This window comes from Suncus etruscus, chromosome X (assembly GCF_024139225.1).
Source record: "Suncus etruscus isolate mSunEtr1 chromosome X, mSunEtr1.pri.cur, whole genome shotgun sequence".
NCBI lineage: Eukaryota > Metazoa > Chordata > Mammalia > Eulipotyphla > Soricidae > Suncus > Suncus etruscus.
Genome location: NC_064868.1, coordinates 96,569,901 through 96,592,851, shown reverse-complemented (window position 1 = coordinate 96,592,851; position 22,951 = coordinate 96,569,901). Strand labels below are relative to the sequence as shown.

At 38.4% G+C, this 22,951-nt stretch overlaps 2 protein-coding genes across 3 annotated transcripts in view; one reads left to right on the top strand and one right to left on the bottom strand.

Moving 5' to 3' along the window:
- Window positions 1–22,951, bottom strand: part of VAMP7 (vesicle associated membrane protein 7) — a 1,102,798-nt gene that overhangs the window by 369,499 nt on the left and 710,348 nt on the right. The gene's annotated exons all lie outside the window — the stretch shown is intronic.
- Window positions 1–22,951, top strand: part of RNF128 (ring finger protein 128) — a 197,720-nt gene that overhangs the window by 70,929 nt on the left and 103,840 nt on the right. Inside the window, exon 1 of one of the 2 annotated variants that reach the window (XM_049766676.1) lies at window positions 5,041–5,758. The exons of the other annotated variant lie outside the window; for it this stretch is intronic. Coding sequence (XP_049622633.1) covers window positions 5,275–5,758 — 484 coding nt within the window. The 5' untranslated portion in view covers window positions 5,041–5,274. Of the gene's footprint in view, window positions 1–5,040; window positions 5,759–22,951 lie in introns of those variants that run through there. 2 annotated transcript variants of the gene reach the window in all.

Sequence of the window (22,951 nt, the reverse complement as noted above, 5' to 3'; positions counted from 1 at the left end):
ATCATGATCTAAAGTCTAGTTATTAGTTTGTAAATTTTGATTGGTACTATAAACAGAACTTAGCCTCCTAGGGGCTGAGTCACACTTAACCAAATTCACAAGATTTTCTAAAATGCCAATTGATTAATTTTTAACAAGAAATGTAATTTCCAAGTAAATCATAACTAGTAGTTACTGATAAATGCATTATCTCCCTGTAGGCATACTTACATGAGGAGCTAAATTATACTAAGAAGGTTGTTTGGTGAGGATGGACTGGAGAATAAAGGGAATTTGGAATATTTTATGGGGTGTTTAGGATGATTTTAAGGGTTCTTGTCATCAAGCTATGATAATCTGATACCTCTATCTCCACAACTGAGTTAGACTTCAAAGTAGTTCTATGAATGTTAGTCTTCTCAGTAGTCCCCTACCTTCCATATTGTTTGTTTAGGCATAACTTTGATAAAATTTATTTTCTCTACTGACTTCAATAGAAATTCTCAAATTAAGTCTTACCATTAAGAGCTAGAGAGATAGTACAAAAGTTAAGGCACTTACTTTGCATGTTGTTGAGCCTGATTTGATCTCCTCCACCAGAGCCAGAAAGAAGTCCTGAGCACCAGTAGGTGTGGCCTAACCCCACCACTAATAGTCTTAACTCACCATTACAAAACGTTAAAATATAGAGAAAAGTTGAAAATATAATGAGCAGCTATGTTTCCACCACCTAGCTCCAAAAATCATTTTACCATGTTATTTTATGTGCATGGGTATATGTTTATTGAATTCTCACTGTCTAATATAGTGTTCTAATCTCTTCCTGTTCTGGCACAACCATTTACTAAAGAAGCTTTGATTCCTTTTACTCTATTTTTGCAAATTACATCCTATTTGCCTAGTATGCACTAAAATATTCTCATACTATGCCTGAGTCCTTACACTCATTGCTTGATTAACTCTTTGCTTTTAAATTTTCAGCCATACCCAGACTAGAGTGATATTACAGAGGTTAGTGTGCTTGCCTTATATGAATCCAACCTGAGTTTGAAACCCAACACCCTATATAGTTCCCCAAGCAATTCTAGGGGTGATCTCTGAGTGTAAAGCCAGTCGTAAGCACTGAGCATCACTAGGTGTGGCCTAAAAAATAAGAAAAGTATTTAGCCATGCTCATGTTACCATCGCAATGGATGCTTTTAGTCATGACATTTATTACATTGTACTGCTATTTTTTTTGTTAATTTGACTTTATTTTATTATTTCACTTTCTCACTAAACTTTGAACTTACTGATGTAAGGGACTGTTTCTTTTGTCTCTGTATTCCCAGACTCTTCAGTATCTTTATATTCTTGTTCATTACCCAGAAAAATGAGGTGCCTAAAGACAGTTTACCTCATTAAATCATAGATACCTTTATATATTTATTGTTTGTTCAGTCACATCCACTGGTTCTCAGGGTGTACTCTGGCTCTGAGCTCAGGGGCTATTCCTGGCAGTGCATGATGGACTATATGGGATGTTAGAAATCAAACCTGTGTCTGCCTCATGCAAGGCAAATAAGCAATCTGCCATGATATCCTTTTATCCCTTAATAGGTATCTTTAAATCAGCATACATTAAAGGAACTCTTACCTTCTGCTATCCACTCCACATATTAAAAACCCTCCTTCTCATTAAAAACCCTCATCTTCATTAAATGCTTCCAATATTCCAGGCCAAAATCCTTGGAGCAATCCTAATATTCTATATCTTTCATCTTCCAAACAAGTCCTGTTGATTCTATCCAAAAATATCTAACAGTCTTCCCATGACTCCTCACCTCTACTACCTGTCTGGCCCTAAGCACTTTAATCTCTCACCTAGAACATGTTCAAAAATCTCTGATTGGACTCCCTGCTTCTATTCTTGTCCCTTCTAATAAATTATCCACAGATCAGCCATAATAAACACTAAAATTTAGATCTGAAGCTCACTCCCTATTCAAATGCTGATTTGATTATTCCTTTTTTAAATAAAGTCCAAGCTCTAACTTTACCCGAAGGACACTAAAAAAACTTGCCCCCCCTGTGAACTTCAATGACTTTATTCTTGCATTCTGGAATCTAAGTATCTTATACTTACAAGTGTCCACAGTAGTTATTTCCCAAGCTTTTCAGTTTCACGCTTCATTGTCTCTCTTGCACTGTTCTCTGCCTAAAAAGGCTAACTCAAACAGAGCACAATTGTAACCTCCCATGAGAAGCTTTTTCTTACCTCTAAGTCTGGTTTACGTAACTTTACCTATTACCCATATGCCCCTGTATGTATATCAAACATATACTGACTTATTAGTTTGTCTTATAAAAGGTTGTTTCTAAGATTTTTAGAGTAAAATGAATACCTTGATATTTTTACTCTAATGCTTGGCTGGCATATACAAAATAACTGAAAATATTTAAAATGGCATTTGAAAGCTTGCATATGGCTAATCCAGTTTTGATTCTCTTGTACCGCATTTGATCCTTTGAGCCTTGCTAGAATAATCCCTGATCATAGAGCCAGTAGTAAATCCTGATCACAGCTGGATATGCTCCCCTCCCAAAGAAAATAGCCATAAAAAAGAAGTAAAAAAAGACTATTGATATGGCTGGAGAAATATCTCAATGGGCTAATCACATGCCTTGTACTTGGGAGTCAAATGTTCTAGCTCTGGAATCCCAGTCATCCAAAGATCCATCAGTGAGTCCAGAATTCTGATATGATAGTAGCACCTGAAGACTCCCTGGTATGGCCTCAAAACAAACACAAAAATGAATTAAAATGTTTCTCCAAATTTTATTTGAGGAAGTCTCCCAAGTGATGCTTAGGAAACTCAGGGAACCCTTCCAATAATTCTTCGATAAACATGCTAGCAGTTCTATGCAAGGATCCAAGGTTATGGTACTACACAGGCCATGCAGTGGCCTGGGGAATTACCTGGGCCACCTACCTCAGCGGTGCTCAGAGGCTTCCAGTATACTGTGCTCCTCAATGGATCATGTGATTCTAGGAACTCACTGGAGTTGACAGCTCATTGGGCCTGTGCCTTAATTCTTGTTCCATCTCTCTAGTTCCCAAAATTAATTTTGTAGGCACCTTATAAAATATTTCATTTTGAATGCATAGTTGCTTCAAAGTTTAACACAGTTGATTGCATGCCAATAATATTCTTTGAAGTTGAACATCATTCACAAAATTCAGACATGTTTTGGAATCTTATCATTCCTTAGAAATGGCTGATCCTGACTTTTTCTTTTCCCTTAGGTAATTTCCTTTTTTGGTTTTTGGGCCACATTAGGCTATTGTCAGTGTATATCCCTGCTTCTGCATTCAGGAATTACTCCTGGCAATGTTTGGGGGACCATATACGGTACCAGGGATTGTACCTAGGTCAGCTTCATGCAGCAAGGCAAGTGCCATACTGCCTATAATGTCTCTTCAGCCCAATTCCCTAGGTAATTTTATCTTAACTATGAATATCACCCATAGTTGCATATGCCATGATATTGGCCTTTCATCCTGAACTATAAAATCTCTTTCAGTGTCTATGCTTCATGTTTTACAGAATTGCCCATTTTTTAGAGTCAAGTCATAAAAGTATGAGGTACAGAGTTGTCCTCCACTTAATACTTTGGATTAGACATGAGCAATTAAATGCTGGCCTAAGGACTAAGGAGAGTGATTGGTCAGGATTTTTAACAAATGTTGGGCTGAATAAACAAGTTATATGTCTTTGAACTAAATAAGTGACTAAAACAATATCATGAACATCATTTTCTCTGATTATTACGTCTCAGTGACAACTTTAAGATTATTTTCAAAATCTTGGGGCTGGAGAGATAGCATGGAGGTAGGGCATTTGCCTTGCACGCAGAAGGACTGTGGTTCGAATTTCAGCATCCCACATGGTTCCCCCGAGCCTGCCAAGAGTGATTTCTAAGCATAGAGCCAGGAGTAACCCCTGAGCGCTGCCGGGTGTGACCCAAAAACAAAAAACAAAGAAAAAATTAAAGATTATTTTCAAAATCTTGAGTTCATGAATACAGAATTAATAATTCTGTTTCACAGAAATAATTTTCCACCTTGCTAAGCATTCATCTAAGTGCTTTACATACCTGAACTCATTTAAGCATCTGAAAAAGTGTATGAGGTTGGTATCATTATTATTCCCATTTCAGAGATGATAAGGGAGGCACTGAGGCACAGGGAAATAATTTCCCCAAAGACAGAAGCTGTATATAACTGTCATAAACCAGGTTTATTTAACATAGTACGCCGTACCAAGCACCTTACTGAACAACACTTTGACATGTAAGGAAAAATCATAATGCAACAGTACACTGAGTTAACTGCCATGGATGGGTCAGGCTCCTAGTGGAAAATAATCAGTCTCTAAGTCATGCATGGTGCAGAGATGTATGTTTGGGTAAACCTAGTTTGCGGGGAATGAAAAAGGAATAAGTTTTGAGGCTTGTGAAAACGAATTCTTTTTGAAAGGTTACCTGATGCAATTTACTCAGAAGCAAGCCAAAGAAGGAACGACATAGGTATACCACTTGCATGCAATAGAAATAGAAAGTATCTTTTATTTTGTTTAAAAAATAAAACAACCAAACATTTTTGCATTTTCCTCCTCTACTGACTCCATAAACAGTGTTCCCCAGCGCCACCCACCTACACAATTTTCTCTAGACCCTTCCCATCGATCAGCACTTTTCAGAAGTATTTTCACGTTTGGCAACTGTGACACGTCCTTTGATCAGATATTTGCAAGTGGGATATAAAACACGTTTTCTTGCCACTCCAAAGAAACTCAAATCCGAGCACACAAACGCGTTTCTATTCGCAGATTCCAGTAGTTCCTGGTCTGTCATTTTTTTTTTTTTTGAGTAAACGATGCGACACACCTGGCCACTCAAGTCTCAGCTCCTACTGGAACGCCAGCCCATTCTGTTACCCTTTTAAGAGGCGGATCCTGCAGTGTCCTTTCCAAGCTCGAAGCCACCTCTACCCCCAGTCGCCTGGGCGGAGCTTCGAGCTAAAGCCCCTGAGCTCAACGCCGCCGCCGCCGCCGCCGCAGAAACCGAGAGGTTTGGAGCCGCATCCACCGCACCATCTCTCCCGAAACTACGTGCCGGTCGGCTGCGTCCTCGCTTGCCAGTCTCTCCCCGCCTCTTCCCCACCTAGCGCGCACCTGGTCAAGGCCCGGGTCCTGCCAAGATCCCAGAGGGTTCGTGCCAAGGCCCCAAGGGAAAGTGCTGAGCGCGCGCGCCATGGGGCCGCCGCCAGGGGCCAGGGTCTCCTCCCGCGGTGGCTGCGGCTTTTCCCGATTGCTGGCATGGTGCTTCCTGCTGGCGCTGAGTCCGCACGCGCCGTGCTCCCGAGGAGCCGAAGCCGTGTGGACAGCGTACCTCAACGTGTCCTGGCGGGCTCCGCACACCGGAGTGAACCGCACCGTGTGGGAGCTGAGCGAGGAGGGTGTGTACGGCCAAGATTCGCCCCTGCAGCCGGTGGCCGGGATCCTGGTACCGCCCGACGGCCCCGGAGCGCTCAACGCCTGTAACCCGCACACCAATTTCTCGGTGCCAGGAAGCTGGGGTAGCACCGTGCCCGTCCCTTGGCTGGCGTTCATCCAGCGTGGCGGGGGCTGCACCTTCGCAGACAAGATCCATCTGGCTTACGAGAGAGGGGCGTCTGGAGCCGTCATCTTTAACTTCCCGGGGACCCGCAATGAGGTCATTCCGATGTCGCACCCGGGTGAGTGCAGCTACACAATTCGGCCCCACTATCAACTCCAGCCTAGGCCAGCGTCTCGGTTTTGTTTTTTTCCCTTGCTGTTCTTTCTGACCTCATCCCTTCTTGCTCCGAAGGGGAACGAGTGTCCTTTCTGTCCCCACTGAGTGAGGCCGAGTCCTTTCCTCCCTGGTGGTTCCCCAGTGTGGGGGGCTGGGTGGAAAACCGGGTGAATTGGCCTCTGGTGGAAAAGGGTCAGACACACGGAGTGCGGGGGCTCGAAACTCCAGGAGGACTGTTGGGCTGCTGGTATCTCCTTTTCTTGGCTTTTCACTGGGTACTTTGCTACGGAGGCCCCAGGGTAGGTTTTGGCCTTTTTATTTTTTAGTTCTTTTTTTAATTTAATGACCGTGTTTACAAAATTTTTCAGACTTGGGGTTTCAGTCATAGAATGTACACCACCCTTCACCAGTGCAATCTTCCCACCACCAAAGTGCCAGTGGAGATGATTGCCTGCAAAGCCAGCGTTCACTCTTTTCCTGTTTAGGAGCCAGTTTCTTTATATCTCTTTTTCTCTTTCTTTCTCCTTATCTTCTCTATCTGTTTCTATCTATCTGTTTTTCTTTCTCTTGATTCTGTCTGTCTCTTCTCTCCCTCTCTACTCTTTGGTACAAGATTATGTTACTGTGTACCCTTAACCTCATTGCAGCGTTGCAGGAAATGTTGCTTTCATTGTGAGCATTTCTCTGCATTGGGGTGAGGGTGATTGTTGCTATCAGTGCTTTTTGTTGCCCTGAAAATTATAGATGATTTAGGTTATTGACTTTTGAAACCGGTGATTAATGAATGCTACAGAGAACATCCAAAATAGATTTATGCATGAATATAGCAAAGGCCTAGTAGACACTTGGGGAAAAGTGTCCAGGGGGGTTCTGAACATTTGTAAAGCTGTTGTGGGTTACCGTGCTTCCCTCTCGCTTAGCCTTCCTGAAACCTTTCTCTATTTTGTGATGAATGTAGTAATCCTAGGTGGCAAAAACAGAGGGGAAAAATAAACTATTGGGCAGGGGGTGGGGAGTGTGGTGGTAGTGGTGGGAATGGGAATGGAAGAGACATACTAACAGCATGTCATAGCTATGAAGATCTTGGTTACATTCCAGCTCCTTTGCTAATCCTGTGACCTTGGGCAATTTATTTGAAGTCTTTGAGTCTGGGTTCCCCTATCAATCAACTTTCAAAGAACTCAAGAAATATCTAAACCAACAGGATTGCCTAGAAGATGAAATGAAATAGCACCTAATAAAACAGTTTTATTACATCATTATCTAAATAAAGTTGAGCTGATAGGATTGATGAGCCTTTTAGAATTCACTGAGTGATGAACCTGCTTATTTAACTACTAGAGATTGGGAATTTTCTTCAGTGAGAATATCTGTCCTTGCTTGAAGAGCACTTGTTAAGTAGCTGGGTGGCATAATAGAAACAGTACTGAACTGGAACACAGGAGATTTTAGCTCTTTCAGTCCCTTCCTTTCTTCTACCAGCTATGTGACCTTGTCTATGTAAATCACTCACTAGTAAAATGGTAATATAGAAAGCTAGAGGTGGAAGCCAACTTTGACCACATAGACAGACAAAGGTGAACGAGTTGAACTCTTCCAGCTGGAACCCTTCCAGATCTACAATGCTGTGATTCTTACATTTTAGATGGGAAAAAAAGTGGAGCTCTCTTAGCTAATAATTGATTAGAATAAAATTGCTTTTTCAATAGTTATCAAAACAGCATGATATTGGAATAAAGACAGACCCTCAGATCAGTGGAATAGGCTTGAGTTCTCAGACAATGTTCCCCAGACATACAATCACCTAATTTTTGACAAGGGAGCAAGAAATCCTAAATGGAGCAGGGAAGACCTCTTCAACAAGTGGTGCTGGCAGAACTGGTTAGCCACTTGCAAAAAAGCGAACATAGACCCCCAGTTAACATCATGTACGAAGGTAAAATCCAAATAGATTAAAGACCTTGATATCAGGCCTGGTACCATAAGGTATATAGAACGACATGTAGTTAAAACACTCCATGACATTGAGACTAAAGGCATCTTCAAGGAGGATACTGCACTTTCCAAACAAGGGGAAGCAGTGATAAACAGATGAGAATACATTAAGCTGAGAAGCTTCTGCACCTCAAAAGAAATAGTGCCCAGGATACAAGAGCCACCCACTGTGTGGGAGAAACTATTCACCCAATACCTATCAGATAAAGGGCTAATATCCAAATATACAGGCACTGACAGAACTATACAAGAAAAAAACATCTAATACCATCAAAAAATGGGGAGAAGAAATGAACAGACACTTTGATAAAAAAAGAAATACAAATGGCCAAAAGGCACATGAAAAATGCTCCTCATCATTGATCATCAGGGAGAATGCAAATCAAAACAATCATGAGATACCATCTCACACCACAGAGATTGGCACATGTCACACAGAATGAGAACAATCAGTGCTAGAGGGGATGTGGAGAGAAAGGAACTCTTATCCACTGCTGGTGGGAATGCTGTCTCTAGTCCAACCTCTATGGAAAGCGATATGGAGATTCCTCCAAAAACTAGAAATTGAGCTCCCATACTATCCAGCTATACCACTCCTAGGAATATACCCTAAGAACACAAGAATACAATACAAAAACCCCTTCCTCACACCTATGTTTATTGCAGCACTATTCACAATAGCCAGGCTCTGGAAACAACCAAGATGCCCTTCACCAGACGAATGGTAAAGAAACTGTACTATACACAATGGAATATTATGCAGTCGTCAGGAGAGATGAAGTCATGAAATTTTCCTATACATGGATGTACATGGAGTCTATTATGCTGAGTGAAATAAGTCAGAGGGAGAGAGAGAGAGAGAGACGCAGAATAGTCTCACTCATCTATGGGATTTAAGAAAAATAAAAGTCATCTTTGCAACAATCCTCAGAGACAATGAGAAGAGGGCTGGAACTTCCAGCTCACTTCATGAAGCTCACCACAGAGTGGTGAGTGCAGTTATAGAAATAACTACACTGAGAACTACCATAATCATGTGAATGAATGAGGGAACTGGAAAGCCTGTCTAGAGTACAGGTGAGGGTGGGGTGGGATGGAGGGAGATTTGGGACATTGGTGGTGGGAATGTTGCACTGGTGAAGGGGCGTTTTCTTTACATGACTGAAACCTAATCACAATCATATTTGTAATCAAGATGTTTAAATAAGGGGCCGGCAAGGTGGCGCTAGAGGTAAGGTGTCTGCCTTGCAAACACTAGCCAACGAAAGATCGCGACCGCTGTGTCCCATATGGTCCCCCCAAGCCAGGGGCAATTTCTGAGCGCTAAGCCAGGAGTAACCCCTGAGCATCAAATGGGTGTGGCCCAAAAAAACAAAAAAATATATTTAAATAAATAAAAAATACTGAAAAAAAAGAATAAAATTGCTTTTTAAAGGCTAGTAAAAATAAAAAATAAGTACTTGGTAAATTTAAAAGTCTTTAGGCTCCAACAAACTCTGCAAGGGTTTGTTTTTATCTCTAGCAAATATTTTTATTTGCTTTTTTTAAGAGCTACACTAGTATTTCAGGGCTACTCCTAGATATGTGTTTGGGAGTTCTTTGCTCCTGGCAGTGTTTGGGGGATCATTTGTAGTGCTGGGCTTCCAGTATGCAAAGTATCCACTCAGCCTGCTGAGCAATCTCTCTCGCACAGAAATCAATTTTTTACGCATGAGTAATTTGTTTTTGTTTTGTTTTGTTTTTTTGGGCCACACCTGGCGGCGTTCAGGGATTACTCCTGGCTATGCACTCAGAAATTGTTCCTGGCTCAGGGGACCATATGGGATGCCGGGGATAGAACCTAGGTCTGTCCTGGTTCAGCACGTGCAAGGCAAACACCCTGCCACTGCTCAGGCTCCATGCATGACTAATTTGAAATCTAAAGATACTCAGTAATTACAGAGTTTACAGATGCCACTCATCCTACTTACATTAATGATAAATTTTTTTTTTTTTTTTTTTTTTTTTTTTTTTTTTTTTTTTTTTTTTTTTTTTTGTGGTTTTTGGGTCACACCCGGCAGTGCTCAGGGGTTATTCCTGGCTCCAGGCTCAGAAATTGCTCCTGGCAGGCACGGGGGACCATATGGGACGCCGGGATTCGAACCGATGACCTCCTGCATGAAAGGCAAACACCTTACCTCCATGCTATCTCTCCGGCCCCATTAATGATAAATTTTAATATCTACCTAGTTCTCTCAGGGTACAAGATAGATAAGTTTTGGGGCCGGAAAAATAGCATGGAGATAAGGTGTTTGCCTTGCATGCAGAAGGACGGTGGTTCAAATCCCGGCATCTCATATGCCCCCCACCCCCGAGCCTGCCAGGAGTGATTTCTGAGCTTAGAGCCAGGAGTAATCTGAGAGCCAGGAATAATCCCTGAGCGATGCTGGGTGTGACCCAAAAACCAAAAAAAAAAAAAAAAAAAAGTTTTTTTGGGTTCTCGCTATGTTGTCAAATGCTACACACATATTACTTATACTATCTTGAGGGGGATTATTGTGTTCTAGGAAAATTGTAGGCAATATTGTAAATAATAGGTATCAAAATTGGGATTTAACATGCAATATCTTTGTGTCTTTGGTCATATTAACTTTACCTAGTCACTTTCCTCATCTGTAAAGTGGAGATATTTATGTTGCTATGATTATATGGATATTATAGGTAAGCACCAGATATACTCTAAAATTGGTTATTATAATAGATTAATGCTAAATTAATGCAAACTTATATACAAATATATACTTATACAACTACCAGTTTGAAGATATGATGAAAATAATGAGAATCTGGTTATGGTTATTTCAAGGTAACATATAGCAATAAAAATCAATTGAGTAAACTATATTCAGAAAGGAATTTTGAACCTTAAAGATGTAGAGGTGGTGAGATTGGAGCAAGAGTACAGCGAGTAGGACATTTACCATGCACGGGTTTGATTCCCCAGAACCCCATATGTCCGCCTGAACCTGACAAGAGTAATTTCTAAGGAGAGAGCTAATAGTAACCCATGACTGCTGACTTGTGTGGTCCAAAAGACAAACAAAAAATTGTAGGAAATGGCAAGATAGTAAAGGACATAGAGTGCTTGTCTTGTGCCCAGCCCTGGTTTGATCCCTGACACTACATATGATCCCCAAGTGTCTCCAACAGTCAGTCCTAAGCCCTAGCCAAAAATAATCCTTAAGCAATACTGTGTGTGACCATACTCCAAATGTATTATCTTCTGAGGTGATGAATATAGACGTATTACTAATAGACTACTTCAATTGTATAAGTAGCTAGTTACTTAAGCTATAGATCAGGGGTGGTGAACAAGTTCGACACAAAGAGCCAAAATTTTAAACTGTGAGAGTCAGAGAGCCACACCACGCAGTGACCTGCCAAAACAAACACACAAAAGCATATAATTTTAACAATAATATATTAAACACATATTGCATTTTGCCACTTTGAGTGAGGGTCAAAATCCTGTTCGCCACCCTTGCTATAGATCATCATTTCCCCCTTGAACTCCTTGAGAAAACTGCTTTTCAACACAGGCAAATCAATTTGCATTTCATCTGCATGATTTTGAATATTTGTTTGTAAAATGCTATATTGGTTACTTAGTTCATTCGTGAGTCAGTGTAGGGTGCACTTTAATCTCTGATAAAAATTAGTTAAATAAGGGCCCGGAAAGATAGCACAGCAGTGTTTGCCTTGCAAGCAGCCGATCCAGGACCAAAGGTGGTTGGTTCGAATCCCGGTGTCCCATATGGTCCCCCGTGCCTGCCAGGAGCTATTTCTGAGCAGAGACCCAGGAGTAACCCCTGAGCAACGCCGGGTGTGACCCAAAAACCAAAAAAAAAAATTAGTTAAATAAAAAATATTAGTGGCAGACTGGTTTGTATGGATTAACTCAGCTGTTAATTAACTCAAGGAGCACCAAATGGGGAAGAGCCATTTATGTCATTTCTTGAAAAAAAATGAATCTCCCTTTATCCACTCATGTAGGAACTTCCTCATTAATTTTTCCTCCTTGTTCCAGTTGTGTGCTGAGTATCATCACTCACTTATCATCTTGTGACCATGAATAGCTTCTGGTTTCAAGCAATAAAACTAATTTAAAACAGTTGTTTTAAAATTGTTTTGGGGGCAGGAGAGATAGCATGGAGGTAAGGCATTAGCTTTGCAAGCAGAAGGACGGTGGTTTAATCCCGGCATCCCATATGGTCCCTCAAGCCTGCCAGGAGCGATTTCTGAGCATAGAGCCAGGAGTAACCCCTGAGCACTGCCGGGTGTGAACTCCCCCTTAAAAAAACTAGTTTTGTCTCATGCTTGGCAATTCTCAGGGGTTACTCCTGCTCTTCACTCAGGGATCATCCTGGATGGCACATGGAGGCCTATGTCGGGTGTCTGGGATGAAACTCCAGTAGGCCACATGTAAAGCAAGTCCTCTACACACTGTAACATCACTCTGGCCCCTGTTTTGAAACTTTGGTATGGACTAGAGAAATAGATCGGTGGATTAAGCACATGTTTTTCTTTTTTAAAAGGCCTAGATTTTATTCCCAGCACAGCATATACTCCCCTGAGCACTCCTGGAGCATTGATCTAGGATCCCCTGAGTACTACCTAGTGTGACCCCCAAGGAAACAAAACTTGTTTATTAGAAACATATGAAAGTAGTTAATTAAAAACAAAGCTGTTTTTACACAAAGCAAAATGACATGAATGGTATTTGGGATGGGGAGTGCTACTAAGAGACTACTCCTTATTCTGTGCTTAGAAATGACTCCTAGTAGTTTGCAGGGGACCATGTATGGTGCCCAGGTTTGATGTGCATTTGGCTACATGTAGAAAATATTAATGGTATTTTTGTAATCTTGTATCAACTCATTACTTCCTTTATGAGAGTTATTTGGACTGAAAAGTTGTCAGAAAATCCAGGGCCGGAGAGATAGCATGGAGGTAAGGCATTTGCCTTGCGTGTAGAAGGTCGGTGGTTCAATTCCGGTATCCCATATGGTCCCCCGAGCCTGCCAGGAACGATTTCTGAGCATAGAGCCAGGAGTAAACCCTGAGCACTTCTGGGTGTGACCCAAAAACCAAAAAAAAAAAAAAGTTGTCAGAAAATCCAATAAGTAGAGGTCAGAGCAATAGTGCAGTGGTAGGGTATTTGCCTTTCACACACCTTTCACACAGCTGATCCAGGAAGGATCAAGGGCATCACATATGGTCCCCTACGCCAGGAATGATTTATGAGCACATAGCCAGGAGTAATCCCTGGGTATCACCAGGTGTGGGCCAAAAACCAAAAAAAAAAAAAAGCCAAAACAAAACAATCCAATAAGTATACCTATTTTTTTTTATTAAATCTTAATCTCACATTCTTTGAAACTTTTTCTATCAAAATCTGGAAGAAAATTAGGAGAAAATATAGGTTTTTAGAGTTTAATTGCTATTTATACAAATCAGAAAATCAGAAGGTAGACAAAACCTAGTGTAACAATTAAAGCCATAAAAATATGGGATTGTCTGTATGAGACATAGGCATGTTCTCATGGGACTGTGCCTTATGTGCTCTTTAATTGAGCACAGCCCATGTGTTGAAGTACTTGCTTGTACAATATTCCTTGAGTCAACCAATACAGGCATGAATTTAGTGAGAGATCTATGTAGAGCTACAATTTTTATAATGCAGGACATATTTATAAGAACTTGAAGCATATTCAGGTAGAATTCAGGAGGAACAATCTTGACAACTGTAAGGTATGTTAACTAAGCAACTTTATTAATGATTTCTTCATCTTTGGTTGGGTACATTATGATGAACAAATTATTTGTGTATTATTCAAAGACAGAGAAAGTAAACTATGATACAACATGAAAAAAAGATAGTAATTGGTATTAAGATTTGGGCGCTGCTGCTTACTGTTTTTAAATTTTTTAGTTCAGTTATTCTACTTTTCTAAGCCTCAGTTTGTGATAAGTGAGCATAATAATAGTTCAGAAAGTTGCTGGGATCAAATGATATAATACAGTTAAAGGGCTTAGCACAATGCCTTGTATACTGGAAGTAATGATATATGATATATATCACATATATAATGATATATATACATATATATGTATATATATATATATATATATATATATATTTGGTTTTTGGGTCACAGCAGGCAGCGTTACTCCTGGCTCTCCGCTCAGAAATTGCTCCTGGCAGGCTCGGGGGGCCACATGGGATGCCGGGATTCGAACCACCGTCCTTTTGCATGCAAGGCAAATGCCTTACCTCCTATGCTATCTCTCTGGCCCTGTAATAATAGTTTTCAAATCACAGAATTGTTCAGTATATTTTAGAAAAAAACCACTTCTATGTATGTAAAATATAATTTAACAGTGAACAAACTATTTAAAATTTCACATTACATCAGATCATCACTTTAACCCTTTAGGATGAATAAAATGAGTTTCTTTCTATAGTCATTTTTTTGCATTCTTATTTCTTACCAAATAACTACTTCTACCTCAAGCTCTCAGTCTTTCCATTATGGGGCAATATTTTATACTGATTTATTATCATTTGATATTTAGTTTTACTTGTTCCCCCTCACCCAGGATATTTAATTTGATGAACACCTCTTTTTGTTGACAAGAGATTAGGAAGAGATTGAATGCTTTGCCAGGGTAAATTATCATTCCAAAATTTGTCTCTATGTGTCTCTCTTAAATTTTATCTTTTATTTAGTCAGTTTGAATTACTAAGTATTTTGTGCTTCATGTACAATGTATTCCAGCTCTAATAACTTTACCAGTGTCTACTTCCACCAATGTCATCAGTTCACTCCCCTAAGTCTGCCACTTTTTGATCTCTCTGTAATCTTTTTCACATGTGTTGACCACTTTTTCTTTAATATTCTTTCTTCTATTTTGTAAGCAAGTAGTATCATGCTTTTTTGTGGGGGGATTGCTTCTCTTCAGTTTTATTTCTTGTACTACTTCAATTCATCTAACACTTTTTCTTCTTTATGTTCAAACTCAGGTCCTCAACACTCCCTCTCCAATAAATAACTGACACAACCAGTTGATTCTATCACTTTAAATCTTCTCACACGTTTTCTTGTCCTTTACAACTATTATTGTCTTGCTTTCAATCCTTTGTTTTCCCTCGAGAATAAATGCTGACTCTCCTAACTGTACTCCTATACTTTCATACCTTTAGTTCTTCTACATAGGTACTGGTACACAGATCTGATGACATAAAAGTCAGTGTGCAAAAATCCAAACTAAATTTTTAAACTACATTTATCAGAATGGAGTAAAAAAATTATTAACCTGCATTTGAGCTTTATGTACTTCTCTCATATTAATTTCTGAAAGGTTCTCTATCCTTTCCTAATATTCTGTTGCCTGTATTTATTTCTGCTTTTGTGTGTACATCATTTTCTTCCCTATAATGTTGATCAAAAGCTCAGCCATACTTTAAAACTGAAAACAAATGTCTCAAGTTTAAAGTGTTTATTCTTTGCTTTTCCTCTTGTTACCACAGCCTACATGAAAAACAAAGTATTTGTTCCCTTCATTGTTCTAGCACCCCATCTCTTATTCTACATTCAGTGTTTTGCTGGTAGCTATTTGTTCATATCTTACCTTCATACTGGATTGTAATTATTTTAATGTTTTATTTTAATTTTCCCATAGAAACCATTGTACTGAATATGCTCTGGAAATTGTGTTGAGTTACTTTAAATACACAGATTGCAATGCCAAAGTACCATAAAATACTAAGAAATTAATATAAAGTGACTTAATTCAGTGAGCATTTATCAAGGGACTCATATGTTATGTACTATGTTTCTTGCATAAATATACAAAATAAATAAAGTGAAAGAATAAAAACATATGAACACATAACTAAAAGTTCCCTCATTTTTTAAATTTTCTTTTTCTAATATTTTATTTAAACACCTTGATTACAAACATGATTGTGGTTGGGTTTCTGTCATGTTTCTGGACCTTTCGAGCAGTTCTCAGGAGATCCTAGAGGTCCTCCCAGTGATTTTTGGCCAACTGGTCATGCAGTTCAATATGATGGCCTGAAGGCACAGTGCCTATCTGGCCTTTTGGGTTCTGGAGACAGATTACCCAGGCTACCTAGGAGCCCCCACAGCTGTAAACTTCAATGATGCTCAGAACCATGTGGTATCAGATGTCAAGCCATAGTCAGCCTCATGCAAGTCAAATGCCTTCGACCCTGAAGTATCCCTCTGGGCCAGGCTCCCTCTTTTCTATAACAATCACCATCATGTACCAATTTTATGGAGGTTTTTAATCACAAGATGACTTGTGCGAAAAGGAAATGGTGACAATGAGCTTTTATATCATCCTTTTTCTTTTCAGTTTTTGATGTTTTGAAAACGTGTTTATTCTACCATTCAGCTTACCTCATTTTTTATACCATGAGACACACTTTCCCCCCAGAAGATGGGGGGGAATGTCTGTGTGTCTTATGGAGCAAATGCCGCCTGGAGCTAAAGCCTGAGTGCAGGAAACTTTTATTATTTATTTAACAAAAAAGCATTTTTTTAAAAAATGAGGGTTTTTTCCTGATATAAAGAAACTCAGGTAAATGTGTTTAACCAGCTGTGGACTAGCATATTGTAAAATTATGTGCATTTTATGATCAGGTGCATCTTATAAAGCAAAAATATGGTATGCTTCCATTTATAATATATCCATATAATATGCTGATAAATATGGAGTCCTATAACTTAAAATTCCTTAAAATTAATTATAGTTGGGGACCAGAGAGCTAGTGTAGGAAGTAGGTGCTTTCCATGTATGTGACCAATGCTGATTCAATCCCCAACATTGCACTATAAGGTGATATTTCTAATCTGACAATCAGTAATAACCCCAGTCACTGTTAGATGTCATCCAACCTCCCACAAAAGAAAAATAGTTCCGCCAGGACATTATGTTCTTCGCACAAGAAAACTACACACCAGTGCCCAAAAGATGTGTTATCTTTTTAATTACATTCAATCCCTGCTTCAACCCTTAAATAATGGCAAGGAGGGCAAAAAGGACATTACTTTTGATTATAAAAATTAATCATATTTTCTGAAAACTTGGAAAATACAGAAAAATCTGAGGCTAAGTATGAAAACTGTTCCTAAATTCACAATGCAGGCAGCGTCATTAATACTCCTTGCCTCACTGCTGGATGACCTCAATCATCCGTGCTATATACAGAAACAAATAAATGGTATAGATTGATATCAGCTGATAATAAACCTTAGTTATTAACTTAAAGGCCTGACATAGCATGTTGGTAGGGCCAAAATATTGGAAGGAATAGAGATACACTGGAAGTAACTACACAAGAGCATTGGTGGAGAGTCTTGGACAATTCAGAAGTGGCAAGGAAAAGTCTACCATTGTATATACCAAAACCATAAATGTCCATATTAGTGGACACATATCACCTAAACTATAATAATTGTTTTTTAGAAATTAACTGGTGAAGGGGCATGGGTACTTTGTTGGTACAAAAACTTTATACATTGGAAATAAAACTTAATACAACTTTAACCATATCATTAAACTACAAAAATAAATATATTTAAGTTCCACATATACACAAGTGACAAAGACCAAAGGTATCACAAAGGGAGAGCTAACCAACACAATCAAGGTGAAATTCAAAGAGAAGGGCTTTGTAGTCCCTGGGAGAAGGAGGTAACTACACTGGTGATGAGTGTGGTGTTGGAAGTGTGTGCATGAGAAAACATAAGTGATGGAATGCCAGTTAAAAAATTAAAAATAGCCTTGCAAACACATACAAAAAACAATATTGCTACCTGTCTGTTTTTGGTGGATTTATTTTTTTCGTGGGCACAAGTAGTGCTCAAAACTTACTCCTCCTAAATTTGCTTTCAGAGATTATGACTGACAGAGTTTGGGTTTGATCCCTGGTACCTGAGATGCCCCCAAGCTCTCCAGGGTTTTATGGAACAAGTGCAGGCACCCCCCCCCACATCCTCCTTATTCCTGGAGGCCTGGCAGATGATAACACACTTCACAAAAGCCTCAGTCTCTGTATTAGTGCTTTGAATTCCCTGGAAAACTTTATTTGTTTGATGCTGTTATCCCTATAAAAACACACCAATTTAGATGCCAGTGTTGTGGCTGAGCTTACTTAATGTTTGGAAACAAATCTTTTTGGTAGAGGTTTTTAGACTTTATAAATATAGTGTCATGTTATCTGCAAACAGTAAGAGAGCTGGAATTCCTTTCCTGTCTGGATGCCCTTGATATCCTTTACTTGCTTGATTGCTATGGTAAATATTTCCAGTACTCTGTTGAATAGAAGTGGAAAGAGGGGGCAAACTTGTCTTGTGCCAGAAGTTAAAGGAAAAAGCTCTAGTTTTTCCCCACTGAGTATTATATTTCTAATAGACTTGTGGTAAATGGCCTTGACTGTATTGAGAAAATTTCTTTCAATTTCCATCTTGCTGAGTTTTTTTTATCATGAATGGGTGTAGAACTTTGTCAAATTCATTATCATCTCTGCATCTATTATATGATCATATTTTTATTTTTCCTATATTTTCCTTGATATGGTATATTATTTTGATTGTCTAGTCACTAGTGTATGTTAAACCATCTTTGTATTTCTAGAATTAATCATACTTGGGCATGGTGTATGACCTTTTAATGAGCAGTTGGATCCTGTTTGCTAGGATTTTATTGAGAATCTTGCTATCTCTGCTCTTCACCAATATTGACCTGCAGTTTTCTTTTTTGTGGCATCTCTGTCTGCTTTTGATGATAATGTGTGCTTTATTAAATTATTTGGGAATGTTTGTGTGTCCTCAATTTCTAGAAGAGCCTGAAAAGGATTCGCTGTAGTTCTCTAGAAAGGTTAAAATAATTCATTAGTGAATCCATATGGGCCTGGGCATTTGTTTTGGGGAAGCCTTTTGATTACCATTTCAATTTCCCCAATAGTGATAGGTCTTTCAAGGGATCCAGATCACCTTGTTTCAACCTTGGAATGATATAAGACTCCATTTCTTCAAGGTTCTCCTCTTTATTTGGCATAAAGTTTCTTAAAGTAGTCTCTGATTACCCTTTGGATTTCTGCAGAATATGTAGTAAATTCCCCCATTTCATTTCTAATTTGATTTATTAAGTTTCTCTTTGTGTGTCTTCTTAGTGGTTTATTGAACCTTTTTTTTTTTTTTTTCAGAAAACCCTCTTTTGTTTTCATTGATGTTTTAGATTTACAGGGCGGACCCATTCATTAATTTCTGATTTGAGCTTTGTTATTTTCTTTCATCTACATATTTTTGGTTCATTTTATTGATCAATTTTCAATTTATAAACTGTGCCATTAATTTATTTATGTAAGCTTTTTCTTCCTTATGAGTGCTTTCAAGGCTATAAATGTTCCTTTTCATAGTATTTGTGTTTTTTTCCAAAATATTCATATAATTTGTATCTTCATTGTCATTTGGTTCCAGAAATGTTTTAATAAGTTCTCTAGTACACTGGCTGTTCAGTATTGAGACGTTTAATTTCCACGCATTGAAGTTTATTCTATGTGTCTGTAATTAACTTCTAATTTCAGTCCATGATGTTTGGGCAGGTAGTTGATACAATTTCTATCCTCTTGATTTTATGGAGGTATATTTTGTGGCCCATCATGTTGTCTATCTTGGAGAATATTCCATGTGCATTGGAGAAGACGATGTATTCACATTTTGGGGAGATGGATATATATATATATGTATATATATATATATGTATATATATATATACTCAGCCTCTCTTTTTAATGTCTTCCTTTAGATCAAGTATATCCTTGTTGAGTTTTAGCCTGATAGACCTATAAAATGATGACACTAATTCTCCCAGTGTTATTGTGTTTTTATTGATATATTTCTGCAAATCTATCAGATATGCTTTTATTTTTTTAAAACATTATATTATGTTTATTTAAGCACCTTGATTACAAACATTATTATAGTTGGGTTTCAGTTATTAAAATAACATCCCCCTTCACCAATGCAAAAGTCCCATCACCAATTTCTCCAATCTCCCTATGACCCTACCTGGCCTGCATTTGAGAGAGGCATTCTACTTCTCTCCCTCATTGACATTGTCACCATAGTTGTCAGTGTAGTTATTTCTCTAACTACACTCAAAACTCTTTGAGGTGAGTTTCATATCATGAGCCAGTCCTTCATCCCTCATCTCTGGGAATTATTACAATAATGTCTTTTATTTTTCTTAAAATCCATAGAGCAATACTATTCTGTGTCTATCTCTCTCCCTCTGACTTCTTTCACTCAGCATAATAGATTTCATGTACATCCATGTATAGGAAAATTTCATGACTTCATCTGTCCTGACAGCTGCATAATATTCCATTGTGTATATGTACAGTTTCTTTAGCCATTCATCTGTTGAAGGGCATCTTGGTTGTTTTGAGAGTCTGGCTATTGTAAATAGAGCTGCAATGAATATAAATGTGAGGATGGCGTTTTTGAATTGTATTTTTATGTTCCTAGGGTATATCCCTAAGACTGGTATAGCTGAATCATATGGGAGCTCAACTTACAGTCTTTTGAGAAATCTACTATTGTTTTCCATAAAGCCTGGACTAGACAGTATTTTCACCAGCAGTGAATAAGAGTTCCTTTCTCTCCACAGGCCCGCCAGCACTGATTGTTCTTGTTCTCTGTGATGCATGCCAGTCTCCGTGGCATGAGATGGTATCTCAAAATTGTCTTGATTTGCATCTCCCTTATGATTAGTGATGTGAAGCATTTTTATGTGACTTTTGGTCATTTGTATTTCTTCATTGAGGAAGTAGCTGCTCATTTCTTCTCCCATTTTTGATGGGGTTAGATTTTTTTTCTTGTTATGTCCTGTCAGTACATCTAACATACATCTGATTTGTATATCTTTGTTATTAGCCTCTTATCTGATGGGACTGGATGAATAGTTTCTCCCATTCTGTGGGTGGCTTTGTATCCTATGCACTATTTCCTTTGATGTGCAGAAGATTCTCAGCTTAATATAGTCCCATAGGTTTATCTCTGCTTCCACTTGTTTGGAGAGTGCTGTTTCCTCCTTGAAGAAGCCATTAGTCTCAATGTCATGGAGTGTTTTACCTACGTGTTGTTCTATATAAATTATGGTTTCATGTATATTATCAAGGTCTTTAATCCATTTGGATTTGACCTTTGTTCATAGTGTTAGATGGAGGCCCGAGTTTGCTTTTTATACAAGGGACTGACTAGTTGTGCCAACACCACTTGTTGAAGAGACTTTCCTTGCTTCATTTTGGATTTCTTGCCCCTTTATCAAAATTAATTGGAAACATTCTCTGAATACTCAAGTCTATTCCATTGATTTGAGGGTCTGTCTTATTTCAATACCATGCTCTTTTAATGATTATAATTTTGTAGCACAATTTAAAGTTTGGGAAACTGATGCCTCCCATATACCTTTTCCCAAGGTTTGCTATAGATATTAGCAGGTGTTGATTATTCCAAATGAATTTTAGGAGTGTTTGATCCACTTCTTTGAAGAATTTCGTTGGTATCCTTAGAGGGAATGAATTAAATCTGTACAATGCATTGGGGAGTATTGCCATTTTATTGGTGTTAGTCGTCCCAATCCATGAGCAGAATATATGTCTCCATTTTCTTGTATCCTCTTTTATTTATTAAAGCAGTGTTTTGTAGTTTTCTTTGTATAGTTCCTTCACCTCTTTATTTAAGTTGACTCCAAGATACTTGAGTTGTGTGACACTAATGTGAATGGGATTGTTTATTTAATGTTCATTTCTTCTCTATCATTATTTGTGTATAAGAAGGCCATTGATATTTTTCATGTTAATTTTCTAGCCTGCCACTTTATGAATCTATTGTTTCTAGAAGCTTTTGATAAAGTCTTTAGGGTTTTCTAAATATAGTATCATGTCATCTGCAAACAGTGAGAGCTTGATTTCTTTCTTTTCTATCTGGATGCCCTTGATAACTTTGTTTTGCCTAATTGGTATGGCAAGAATTTCCAGCACTATGTTGAGTGTGAGTGGTGGGAGAGGGCAGCCTTGTCTTGTACCATATTTTAGAGAAATGACATCTAGTTTATCACCATTGAGAATAATATTTGCCATTAGCTTATGGTAGAAGGCCTTGATTGTACTGATAAAAGTTCCTTCCATTCCATTCTTGATGAGAGTTTTTATCAAGAATGTGTTGGATCTTATCGAATGCTTCTCTGCATCTGTTGATATGATCATATGGTTTTTATTTTTCTTTTTGTTGATATGTTGTATTATTTTGATAGATTTATATATGTTAAACCATCCTTGCATTCCTGGAATGACACCTATTTGGTTATGGTGTATGACCTTCTTGATGAGGCGTTGGGTACTATTTGCTAGAATTTTGTTGAGGATCTTTGCATCTGTGTTCATCGGGGATATTGGTCTGTAGTTTTCTTTTTTGTAGCATCTCTGTCTGGTTTTGGTATCAAGGTGACGTTAGCTTTATAAAAACTAGTTGGGAGTGTTCCTGATTCTTCAATTTCATGAAAGAGCCTGAAAAGGATTGGTAGTAGTTCCTCTTGGAAGATTTGTATGTATTCATTATTGGTTCCATCTGAACCTGGGCTTTTGTTTTTGGGAAGACTTTGGATTACCATTTTAATTTCCTCAGTAGTGATGGGTCTGTTTAGGTATGCTAGATCATCCTGGTTTAATCTTGGAAGATTATAAGAGTTCAAGAATTTATACATTTCTTCCAGGTACTCATGTTGCGTTGCTTAGAGTTTCTCAATGTAGTCTCTGATTACTTTGAATCTCTGCAGTATCTGTAGTGATTTCCCTTTTCATTTCTAATCCTTTTTATTAATTTTATCTCCCTTTATTTGTGAGTTTTTCTAGTAGCTAATCAGTCTTGTTTACTTGTTTAAAAATGGCTTTTGGGTTTTTTTGGTTTGTTTTATTGATTTCCACTTCATTGATTTATGCTCTAAGCTTTGTTATTTCATTCTGCCTACCTATTTTTGGTGCCTTTTGTTGATCATTTTCAAATTTTATAAGCTGTGTCATTAAGCT